The sequence below is a fragment of the Macrotis lagotis genome, chromosome 1, assembly GCF_037893015.1.
Source record: "Macrotis lagotis isolate mMagLag1 chromosome 1, bilby.v1.9.chrom.fasta, whole genome shotgun sequence".
NCBI lineage: Eukaryota > Metazoa > Chordata > Mammalia > Peramelemorphia > Peramelidae > Macrotis > Macrotis lagotis.
In genome coordinates this window covers 448,451,984-448,465,066 of record NC_133658.1, presented here as the reverse complement: position 1 = coordinate 448,465,066, position 13,083 = coordinate 448,451,984, and the positions used below count along the sequence as shown (strand labels likewise).

The window sequence follows — 13,083 nt, the reverse complement described above, 5'->3', positions numbered from 1 at the left end:
TTATTAAGAATCAACTGTATGATGGAATGTATACAAAATGAGGCAACACTTCTCTTAGATCTATCCTGAATAAGCAATTGAGTGAACAGAGAGATAGACTTTGTGTCAGGAAATTATAGATTCAAATCCCCTAATCATAATTATATGATTATAAAGTCACTTGTCTGTTTCAATTTTGGTTTCCTCATTTGGAAAAAGTTGTTAAAGCCCTATATAAATGTCAGTAATTATTATTTTGTAATTAAAAATGGAAATTTTTGCTAAAAGACAAAATTTAAATTTGTCACTAAGTTATATATTTAATTACATGGTGGAAAAGCTTTCTTTAAACCTTATTTAGAGCATTTATAATTTACAATTGTATTAAAAATACCACAGCATAATTCAGACAAACCCAGCTAAAATGTTAAATTGTTTGAGTATAAATGAGAACTTTAAAAAAATCATCACAAAACAATCATAAATAAATTTAACATGTTCTTTCAAAATTAAAAAGCCCAAAAGTAATAAGATTAGTATTATTCCCTAAAAAGTTGGGATCAATTAATTATGACATTATATATATGTATATATGGAGGCAGCAATGACTTTTAAAAATAAATGTAAATGGATTACCTTTAAGCTCTTCCTTTATTTTATCTTCGTCAGACAACTGAGAATATATATGGTTCCTTTCTGCTTCCAGAGTTTTTAAACAAGCATTCAACTTTTTAAAGTGTAATATATTTTTAAAATAAAAAGGAAACATTCATCATTAATGATTCAAAACCACATCACTATTTGCTTATACAATTTTGTCTTCCATTTTTTCCAAGTTTACCCCTTCATGGATCTGGAATGATGACTATAAAGAAATATTTCTGGGGGGCGACTAGGTGGCTCAGTGGATACAGCACTGGCCCTGGAGTCAGGAGAACCTGAGTTCAAATCTGCTCTCAGACACTTAATAATTACCTAGCTGTGTGGCCTTGGGCAAACCACTTAACCCCATTTGCATTTGCAAAAACCTGAATAAGAAAAAACCAACAAGAAATATTTCTTGGCCAATTAAGCCTAGTCTTCTCAGGCTGCCAGAGTTAAAAACCAAAAGAAATTCACCCAAATAAAAGCAGCTGAAGATGTAGGTACAATGCTTAAGTAATATTCTTTTTACTTTAGCAAAAAGTTTTAATTAAGCACAATTTATACTTCTTGAAAAGCTTTTTTGCAGACTGCATAGAGTATCAGTACTATACATCTGAAAAAAAAAAGCAGATTATTAATGGGGAAGGGAAGATATCATGAAGAAATGTATCTTGTAGTTATTCCAAAAAAACAGGCTAGAAAATGGAGATTGAGAGGAGGAAAAAGGGAATTTTTTTTAAAAGGAGGAAACATATTGTACAAATGTAAACAAATGAGGTGATTAAATAGTTCCAAAATGAACCTGAAAATTTATATTATAAAATATGTCAAAGGTGGAAAATAAGGATTTATGAAATTCAAACAGTTAAATCATCCTTCAATAATAAAAATCTATGGGGGGCAGCTAGGTGGCGCAATGGACAGAGCGCTGGACCTGGAGTCAGGAGGACCTGAGTTCAAATTCCATCTCAGACATTACCCAGGTGTCTGACCTTGGACAAGTCACTTAACCTCATTGCCTTGCAAAAGACAAAAAAACAAATTCTATGAATACAATCCTGATCAATTTTTAAATGTGTTTTCACCACTATATTTTATGGAATTAAAATAGATACAGCTATCTTTCTGTTTATACCCTTCACTATGCTCTTTATATCATTAGGCAATACATACCTTAGCAGCATAAATTAGTTTTTTCACAGTTTGCTTTTGGTGATCATCTACAGTAATTTAAAAAAACAGACACAACAGTAAATAGTATACTGGCATGATACTTTTAGCCACTTTACTGTTATAAATTTACACCTACACTGGGGCTTTACTTTAACACTTCCAGCTATAAGGAGTAATTTGATATAAGACAGATCTACCTTGGATTTCTTTTTTGTAATATATTAATAAAAATCCCAGGAGGACCCCCATCATAACATTTCACACAGTTAACTGAATTGCAGTATGAATTAAAATATTTAGACAATAATTCTTTCCTCTCATATAAATGATTTTTAATGGAGGTTAAATGAAGGACAAATGATCCAAAGATAGCAGTAAATATATTTAGTTTAGGCTGATAACTTTTCCCCCAACATATAAGTGCTAACTTGAAAAATATGAATTTTGCAAATAATTTTGAAATGTATAAAGTCCACTAATAAAACCATGAAAATCAAACACCTGAAGTATGCCATGAGCAAGTAGATCCAAAATTTTACTTTGCATTATTCATAGCTTAATACTCTCATTTTAGGAACTTTATGCTGTTACTCCTACTCTTGATTGAGATCTAGACAGATCAAGAGTTATATTTATTATGCTCAAGTCCCTTTATTACATTCTTAAATTGATATTAATAGAAATATTACTTTACATTCCTAACCAAAAAGGAAAATTATATATTGTTAATGTTAGGAATATTTAGATATTTCAAAATTTTTGAAAACAAATAAAAACCCAAAATCTAAGTTAAACTTTTTTAGCAAAAAGATAAGCTTCATTAGTTAACTTTGAAGAAATACCTAAATGGTCTCCAATTGCTGATTCACTGTTTATTTCAGCTTCATAATGATTATCATTGACATTAACTTCCCCCAGGGCAGCAGTCCAATCTTTCATCTTCAGCAAGCATTCTGTTAGAGACTTGAGATTTACCAAAAAAGTAAAAAATAAAAGTGATTCCTTTTAAAAATATATTTCAATATAATATGACATACTAAAAATGAAATTCAAATTCTCCTTTTTTGTATTGTCTGTACTCTAGCAATTAATACACTACATTTCTAGTGATCACCTACGACATTTAAATATATGTAACAAGAGAATGAGCAAATAAACTTTTAAAAACAGAAATGCATTTTACAACCATTTAATTAGTTCTGCTAACCAAAATTAATTTTTCTAAATCACATGCAGCCATCCCATTCCCCTAGGAATATGAACACAAAGTAATGAAACAAAAAATTCTAATGTGATTTTGGGGAATAGAAAAAGTGATCATATCTTGCAACATGTTTGAACTTGCTGCTGAAATATTTTCAGTTTTGTAGTAGCAGCTATGGTAAATAAAAATGAAGATTGTATTTTATTTTATATTAAAATTTTTCAAAACTCAAAACAAATACCACTAAAGAAATCTGTACCTAAGACTACTGGGAACTTTAAAAAGACTCATGAGAATGAAATAAACTAAAGGGCAATAATTCTGATGGGTACAAAATGAAAGTTAAGGAGGATGTTCATGAAAGATAAGGAATGAAAATAGTATTCAAATCATCCAAAGGACTTATTAAAATATTACAAAATTCTGACATGATTTTTCTAAAGGAGTCAGATAAGAGTGAGAAATTAAAACGTTAAGATTTTTTAAAATAGCCTCAGGTGAATAGAAAACCTGAATAATAAGGGAAGCTTCTGTAGTCTATTACATTTTTACAGCAATTAACAAAAACAATGAATTAGGTCCTTGTTCTGTCCTTCTGGGGGAAGCTAAATAAAATAACTTGTTTCTGAGGAAAATGCAACAAAACATTTTATGTTCAATATTCAAAATGTAATGAAATATGATATACACAATGTGATCCAGACAAAAGCTTCTACTTTGGAAAGTGCTAGGTTTCCCCAAATGCTGAAAAGCAGGCAAGGGGAAAGAAATTAGAATTAAAAAAAAAAAGTTGATTAATTTTGTTGACTTCAGTCAATGAAGGTTTATTATAAAGAAATTCTTTAAAATTCTTTGAAAAGTCCCATGTAAAGAAAAGCCAACCATGGCCAAATAATCAGCTGTTTCACCATGAAAATGCTCTAAAATTCATCATGTACAATCTATAGAGAACAACAGAAAAAAAATAACAACAAAGCCTTTACAGTCCTAGCTTAGCTTTTTTTTTAAACTGCTAGATCCCTTCCTTATAACCTTTTTCATTATTTCTCTTGAAATTCCTGGTCTTTTCCTCCTTCCAATGAATTCTTTAAAATTATTTTTTTCTATTTCTATAAAAATAATTCTTTGTCAGTTTGATTGATAAGGCAAGAACTAGCTTAGATATTGCTATTACATTTAATATATTGGTGTGATCTACCCAGAATTAATATTTATCCACTAATTTAAGTTGATTTTTGTTTTATAGCTTTATATGTATGTGTGTGTGTGTATATATATGTATATATATATATACATAATATATATACATATATATATACACATACAGTTACTGTGTGCCTTCATAAATAGACTCCAAATATTTCATATATTCTGCAGTTATTTTGAATAGAATTTCTTTCTGTGTAGCTTTGTTGGTAGTGGATTTATTTTATATTATGCTATTTTACTGAATTATTTCAATTAAATTTTAGTTGAATCCTTAGGATTCACTAACAATAATTTTATATGATCTGCAAAAAGCAATAAGTTTTATTTCCTCTTCGTTCCTTGCTTACAGTTCCAATTTCCAGCCCTTGTCTTATTGCTAACTGGTAGCACTTCTAGCACTATTTCAAACAAAAGTTGTGATAATGGACATCCTTGTTTTACTAACCTCTGTTCTTACTAAAAAGATCTTTAGCATTTCTCTATTATATATAACACTGACTATGGGTTTGAAATAAATACTACACACTCTAGTAAGGAAAAGACTCATGATGGAGAATGTCATTGTGGAGTTTGAAAAAATGACCAAAAAACCTTTAATTTAAAAAAAAAACTGTTATCTTATTATATAATCTTGCTATCTCTTATATTTTTTTTTCTTAAGAATATTATTTCCCACAGGACGGCTAGGTGGCACAGTGGATAGAGCACTGGCCTTGGAGTCAGGAGTACCTGAGTTCAAATCCAGCCTCAGACACTTAATAATTGCCTAGCTGTGTGGCCTTGGGAAAGCCACTTAACCCCATTGCCTTGCAAAAACTAAAAAAAATAAAATAAAATAAAATAAAAATATTATTTCCCTCTCAACATATTCAATTTAGACCACTGTATAGCATGGAAACAATGTAAAGACTAACAGACTGACTTCTGTGGGAGTTGGGGAGAGGGAAGTGAGATTTGGGGAAAAATTGTAAAATTCAAAAATAAATAAATTAAAGTATGCCAGACTACTAGTGGCACATATAAAGGAAAAAAAAAAGACATTTATTCCTATGATTTCTAATGTCTTTTTTAATGTTCAATTATATGTTTGTTCTATCATTTGTCTACATTTAATATTTTTTCATCAATATTCATTAGAGATATTGGTCTACAGTTGTCTTTTTCTAATTGCCTTTCTCTGCTTTAGGGATCAAAATCTTATTTGTATTATAGAAGAAGTATAGTAGTAGCCTTTCTTTTCCTATTTTTGAAAATAATTTAAGCAGCCTTATGATTGTTTTTGAATATTTGATGGAATTCACTTGAAAAACTATCAGGTTTTGGTGTTTGGCTCCTCCCTGTTCTGAATTATAGTTATCTAAAGTATTTTTTCTATTAATCTGAGCATTTTACATTTTTTTAAGTTTATATCTCATTTCATCTAAATAATTCATTTTGTTGGCACTAAAATAGGAAAAATAATTTCTGACACTATCTTTCCCCCAACTCATATTAACCCTGTTGTGAATGAACAATGAGATCAAAAGGGAAAAACCATAAGAAAAATAAAGTGAAAATAGTATGCATTAGGACTCCATCATTTCGTTCTCTGGATGTAGATACATTTTCCATCAGGAGTCCTTTGGAATTGTCTTGGATCAGGAGCAGCTAAGTGGCACAGTAGATAGAGCATTGGTCCTGAAGTCAGGAGAACATGAATGTAAATTCTAGCTCAGACATCCATTCTATCTTTCTATCTAGATTTGCACAACACTTTCTAGATGTAGCCCTGTGACCCTGAGCAAATCACTTAATCACATTGCCTCACAAAAACAAAACAAGGTGATTGCCTTGGATTATTGAATTGCTGAGAAGAGCAAAGTTGTTCAGAGTTGAGCATCAAAGTTACTGTTACCTTGTACAATATCCTCCTTCATATAAGTCTTTTAGGTTTTTCTGAAATCATCCTGCTCATTATTTCTTATAAATCAACAGTATTCTATTACATTCATATAAAATAACTTGTTCAGCCATTCCCCAATGGATGGGCATTCCCTCAATTTCCAATTTTTAGCCACCACAAAACAAGTTGCTACAAATATTTCTATATATGTAGGTCTTTTTCTCTTTTTTATGTTCTCTTTGAGATACAATTTGAAGTCTCTAGTTTATGCTCTTTAAATATCATATTCCAAATTTTCCTGTTTTTTTCAATGTGGGAGCTCCTAAGTTTTACATGGCTCTTCTGATTCTTTGGTACTTGAACTCTTTCATTCTGGAAGCTTGCAGTATTTGTTAACCTGGAAGCTCTGAATTTTGGCTCTGTATACTTTAGGTTCTGTCTACTTTCAAGAGATAACTATAGGTTATAATTTTACTTTTTTCCTACTTCTTACAGGTCAGGATAGTTTTCATTTATGATTTCTTAAAATACAATACCCAAACTTTTTTTGGTTGTGGTTTTCTGATAATTCTTAGATTATTTCACCTTTACTTATTTTCTAAGCAGATTATTTTACTTTAACTTTCTATTTTTTCATTCTTTTGAATTTGTTTTAATATTTCTGTTTGATTCATTTTCAGGAAGTCTTATTTGAGCAAGCTTTTACATTTCCTATTTATTGTCCTTCTAATTCTTAGTTTCTGTTTGGATCATTATGAGAATGGAAACTGAAAGATATCCTTTTCACCTGCCTCATTAAGTTCCTATTGCCTAGGTCCCCTCTCTTTAGTGTTTGTAGGCTTCTAAATGTTTGAACTAGGACAGATAAAATGCATGCTGAAGGTTTTCCCTATTTTTTAAATATTATTTGGTCTGGCCCTTTTTTTTTTTATTTTTCTAGAGTATATAAGTAAAAGTTGAGCTTTTTGGCACCTATGTTTGTTTTCTTTTTAAACTATAACTTCTTGATGAGAAGTCCTCCTTTTCTCCATATTGTTATGGAGAAATTTATCATTTCTTACAGCACAGGAATATTCCAGAACACTTAGGTACTACAATTTCTTTAGCAACTCTCTATTTGATCAGCAATTATTTTTGCTTCCATTTCTTTACTACTACAAAAAGTGCAACTATAAATAATTTGAGGTATATGAGACCTCTCTATTATTGACATTTCTGGAATACATGCCAAGCAAAGGAATGGGATGACTATTCTACTACTACATCTCATGTGGCAGAAAGCCAGATAATACTTTAAACTGCTAAAATGATTTATGTATCCTTATGGTAGATAAATTTCATCTAATTTGACAAATAAATTTCTTGTAAGAATCAAGAAAGCTTACAATTATACAGCTTACTAAATGTATGTTGAAATGAATGAATGCTGAAGAAAATAAAATATTCTACTGAATATAAAAATAGTGACCAAAACCACACTCCAAAGAGACTTACCTTGATTTGGCTTTCTTTATTAGTTATAACTTGCTCCATATTTGCTTTAGAAGTTTCAAACATTTTTTTCTGTTCATTAAGTTCATTCAATTGTTCATTCCGTCCTTTAGCTTCCTGTAAAAGCTAGAATCCCCATAAAGTAATTAATATATTTTCCACTACCAGATGGCAGACAAGCAAATAAGTAAATAATTAAATGTGGAATTTTTTTTGACCCCTATACTATTTGTACTTTGGCTGGGGATAGGAATGCACATTCATTAAGTGCTTTTTGCTTATTTTTTTTAATGTTCCTTGTCTTTAAGAAGCTTATAAACTAATTAGGAAGACATTTTAAGTTATATTAGACTTTTATTTGTCTAAAGATAAATGACAATATAGTTAAACAATCAAATTTAAGATAGAAAAGTTTTGAGAAGCCATTTAAATCAATGTCCTTATTTTACATATAAAGAAACTAAAAGTGAGAAACATGAAGAGATTTGCCAGGGGACAAATAGATAGTATGAGGCAGGATTTGAACTCAGGCCATTTTAAACTCAAACTCAGTATATTATATGCTTCTGAACCACTTAGTTGCTTCCACTAATATATGGTTTATACAATGGAGTGATACCCATAGCAAGTGCTTTCCAGAAAACTAGGGAAGTCAGAAATAGTGAGCCTTTCTTTACACAAAGAGACAGAGAAAAAAATGAAATTGTTGCCTTATGACTGTGTTCTAGGTATGAAAGTATAAGGAAATGAACATGGGTGGTGGCTGTGAGGGCCACATAACTGGAAGAAGAGAGACTTAATAGCAAAGAGATAGTAATGTGAATGGTGCCTTTGACAGAGCCATAAGCAAGCTACTTTGGCTGCAGTGAGGAATTTATGGAGGAGCATACTAAGAGATAAACCTAAAAAAGTCAACAGGAAGGGGCAGCTAGGTGGCGCAGTGGCTAGAGCACCAGCCTTGGAGTCAGGAGTACCTGGGTTCAAATCCAACCTCAGACACTTAGTAATACCTAGCCGTGTGGCCTTGGGCAAGCCACTTAACCCCATTGCCTTGAAAAATCTAAAAAAAACCCCAAAAAAAACCCAAAGTCAATAGGAGAAAGACAATGGAGGGTCGAAAATATCAGACTATGCCTATCATTAGTTTTATTATTCTTGTGAGTAAAAGCAAGTCACTAAGAGTATTTGAGATAGGGAGTAATATATGTGAAACTGTGTTTTAGAATAATTAATCTCTGCATAGTATAGAATGATTGCAGAGGGACATACTAGAGCCAGGAACGACAATTAGTAGATCATTGCTTGCTACTGGAACAGAAGAGTCAGAAGTCAGGCAAAAGAAGAAAGAAGAAAGCAGAAGAATAGGAACTGGTATTTGAAGATGAAAGAAACAAGAAAAAAGCCAAGATAACTTCAAAGTTTTGAGCATAGGTTAACTGAGACAATATTGAAAACATTTACAAAGATAAACACAAGATTGAATTCAGCTTCACATATGTTCAGTAAGAAATATAGTCCACTAAATTCCGCCCTAATCAAATCAAATTTAAATACTATGATTAGTCTAGATGCCACATCAGAGCACATTCCTAAAAAACCAAACAGAATAGTGAAAAGAATGAAGTACATGACCAATAATGAATCGTCTCAAGAAACTGTAGAATTAACCTAAGAAGAAAAAATTGGGGAAACTTTATAGCTGTCTGGAAGGATCTACAGAGTCATCATTTAAAAGAAAGACCACCCAAGGGCAGACTTGAGAGAAGCAGAGGTAGATTTGAGTTGACAAATTTTCCTAAAAATTAGAGGCATAGGTTGTATTTTTGCCATTGCTATTTAAGGAAAACAAGGGTTTCAGAAGAGAAAGGGAGAACTGGAACATAAATGACTGAAGAAAAGATGGCATATCTAAAAGCGAGATTTAGTTTCTGGGCAGATTCCTGGCTAGAATGAATGAAGCATATCTAATAAAGACTGTCGAGAAAATATTTAGCTAAAGTATCGCAAATCTAATCAAGAGATTTAAACAAAAAGAAAAAAATAAAGGAAAAACTTTCATTGTGCAGCAGACCTGGTGTGCTAAAGGCTAACTATGATGTCAGCAGAACAGTAGTGAAACAGAAGAGCCACACTAGGTAAATAGAACAACAGTACCTGATGACCCAGAGAATACAGAACAGCTTCAATTTTATTTTGTTTCTGCTTTGTCTCCCAAGAAAAACAACCTGAGTACTGGAAAGGACAGAATAGCATGAAATAGGATCCTAAAAGATCTTAACATTGGGATGAATCAATTAAGATGAAATTTCATGAGATAAATATAAAATTTTACCTGTAGGTTTCAAAGAAAAATCAACTTCACAGTTAACCTGAAAAAATCAAGGGGCTTTAGCAGACTACAAGGTCAATAATAATTGAAAATGTGAGATGACAGCCAAAAAAACTAATGCACAAGATCAGTACTAGAACAGTACTGCTGTACTCTGTCTCTCAGAACATATATATGGAATATTATGCTCTGTTCTAGACTCAACAGTTTAGTAATAACATTTAAGAGGCTGGAAAAGATCCACAGGATGGCAATCAGAATGGTAAAAAAGATCTCAAATTCATGCCATATTAGAATTAGTTTAAAGAAGTGGAAATATTTAGCCTGAAGAGAAAACTTGAGAGAAGTTTATACCATCTTGAGGAAGAGTTATTGAATTAAAGAATTCTGTGATCCTTCAGGGGGATAATAGGACATCCAAGTAGAAAATATATGGATGGGGGCAGTTAGGTGGTGCAGAGGACAGAGCACTGGCCCTGGAGTCAAGTGGTCCTGAGTTCAAATCAGGCATCAGACACTTACTAATTACCTAGCTATGTGATTTAGGCAAGTCACTTAATACCAATGCCTTGCAAAAATTTAAAAATTTAAAAAATTAAAGATATGTGGATGAGTGCTCAGGAGAGAGGTAAGAAATGGGTCTGGTCTTTTTGCAGTGGCAAAGAACTGGAAATTGAGAAGATCTTCATCAACTGAGATAGTTGAAAAAGTTGTGATTCAAGATGGTGACAGAATACTATTGTGCTATCAGAAAAAATAACCAATATGGTTTCAGAAAATGGGAAAAGATCCATATAAACTGATACAAAGTGAAGTGAGCAGAATCAGGAAAGCATTGTGCTAGTAAGAGCAATATCATAAAAAGATCAACTATGGAAGACTTAGCTACTCTGATCAATACAAAGTCAATTCCAAAGGATCCATAATGAAAAATGCTATTCACATTCCAGAGAGAAAATTGAAAAACTCTGAATGCAGATTGAAGCATATTTTTACCCCACTTTGTTTATATCTGTCTTTTATTCTTTTTTGCAGCATAGATGCTATGGAAATGCTTTACATGACTTTACATGTACAACTGAAATCATATCACTTGACTTCTTAATGGGTGGAAGAAGAACAGGAGAAGAGAAAGAATTTGGAAATCAGACTTTTTTCCGAAAGAATGTTAAAAAACAAAAAAGGAATGAATGAAGCCTCGTCTATTGATAGAAATAATGGTTTTGATTCTTCCTTTCCTCTCACTCTAGACTTCCATTTCATTGTCACGTGACAGTCATTTTCTCTGAAATATCCCTAGTTTCCATTCCACCTTTCCATTTTTAGCCATGTTTTCAAATAGGAGAACTCTTTCAACTCAATTATCATCTAATCCAAGAAGTATTTATGAAGCATCTGTTACGTGCAAGGTCCTTTGTTAGTGGCTATGAGGAGTTTACATAATACTGGTGAAATGCAACAAGTAAATGAGATGAGCATATAAAGAACAGTTTATATGGAAACACTGAACACTAGGTGTCATAGGAACTGAGACTTGAAGGAAACCTAGATTCCAGCAGGCAGGAGCAAAAGGGAATTCAATTTACTGCAGACATGTTTCAGCCTGTACAAAGAAAGGGAGACATGAGATGAAATGTTGAATTTAGAGCACAGAAGTAGCTTAGCTTAGCTAGAACTTAGAATGCAGGAAGGGGAAGATTATGAGTAAGCCTGAAAAGGAAATCTATAATCATATTATGAAAGTTTTACATGCCAAGATGATGAGTTTGTATTTTATCCTAGAGGAAGAAAAGGAATTACTGGAGAATATCTGAATAAGTATTTGAATATAGTCAGATCAGTGTTTCAAAAATGTCACTTTGACAACTATTAAAATTCATCAAGGATGAATTTTAAAAGGAGAAACTTAAAGCAGATTAAATAATTAGAAGACTATTCCCATAATTCAAGTGATAAATGATGAGTAGCCAAAACAAGGTAGTAGCCAAATGATGAGTAGCCAAAACAGGTGAGTGGAGAGGAGGGATGTAAGAAATTCTTACAAAATAGAACTAACCAAACTTGGCAATTGATTAGATATAGGAGATAAATGAAAGTAAAGGGCTAAAGACATGATTTCAATCTTGTAAAATCATTCTCCTCTTAGGAAATTAAAGTCTGGAGAAAGGCAAACTGGGGTATGAAAACAATGATCTAGACAAACTAAATTTGTCTTTTAGATATCAAAGGGTAGCACAATGGGGGAGAGGCACAAAAATATGCCAAGATGAGGATTCAACTTTTTAAGCAACACAGACAATCTAGTGATGATACCTTTCTCACCTTAGAATCTATTTACAGGGATCAATCTGTCAGGATGCATTTATTAAGCCCTTACATGTGACAGGTCCTATGAAGAGATGCAAGTCTCTGCCACCATGGATGACACATTTTATTTGGGGGGGGGGGAACAGTTACAAATACAAAGTAAATACAATGCAATTTAGGAGGAAAAAACCTAGCAGCTAGGGATTTCCTAATCATGTAGGAGGTGGTACATGAGGAGCTTAGATTTAAGGGAAGGTTATATATACTGCAGATTTAAAGGACAGCTAGGGTAGAAGTGGGCCTCCTACAGCTAGAATGTGGTTTCCACATAAAGGCTCTAAGTAGGCCAATCGTAATAGATACTGAGGAAGTCAAGCTCAAGGGTGAAGTGACAAGATGACATATAACTGTTCAAAGGCAGCAGAGAGCCACCAGAGTTTACTGAGTATGGGTACAAAAGACTCAAACCAATGTTTTCTAGGCAGCTATGGAGAGTGGATTAAAAAGGGGAGATAATGGAGGCAGAGAGTCTGATTAGGGGGTGAATGCTATTGTCCAGGTAAGAGGTTAAGAAGGACTGAGCTACCCAAATGGTGAGAAGGGCATAGATGTGAGAGATGATGGGGAAGTCAAGTGGATAAGACTTGGTAACTGACTGTATATAGGGGAAAAAAAGTGATTCTGACATTGTGATCCTGTGGGTACCCTTGATACAAACTGAAAAAAAAAATGGTAGATTTTGTGGGAAAAGAAATGAGTCCTGCTTTGGAGATGCTAAGTTTGAATTATCCATGGTATATCCACATTGAAATATCTAATTAGTGGGGCAGCTAGGTGGCACAGTGGATAGAGCACTGGCCCTGG

At 32.6% G+C, this 13,083-nt stretch overlaps 1 protein-coding gene across 8 annotated transcripts in view; it reads right to left on the bottom strand.

The window, feature by feature from the left end:
- The window catches only part of MIA2 (MIA SH3 domain ER export factor 2), a 135,238-nt gene that overhangs the window by 37,250 nt on the left and 84,905 nt on the right, over positions 1 to 13,083 (bottom strand). For all 8 annotated transcript variants that reach the window (XM_074213431.1, XM_074213427.1, XM_074213429.1 and 5 more), the window contains 4 exons: positions 7,587 to 7,709; positions 2,640 to 2,760; positions 1,798 to 1,844; positions 616 to 706 (listed from right to left, as the gene is read on the bottom strand). In XM_074213431.1, the coding sequence (XP_074069532.1) occupies positions 616 to 706; positions 1,798 to 1,844; positions 2,640 to 2,760; positions 7,587 to 7,709 (382 nt within the window). The remainder of the gene's footprint in view (positions 1 to 615; positions 707 to 1,797; positions 1,845 to 2,639; positions 2,761 to 7,586; positions 7,710 to 13,083) is intronic.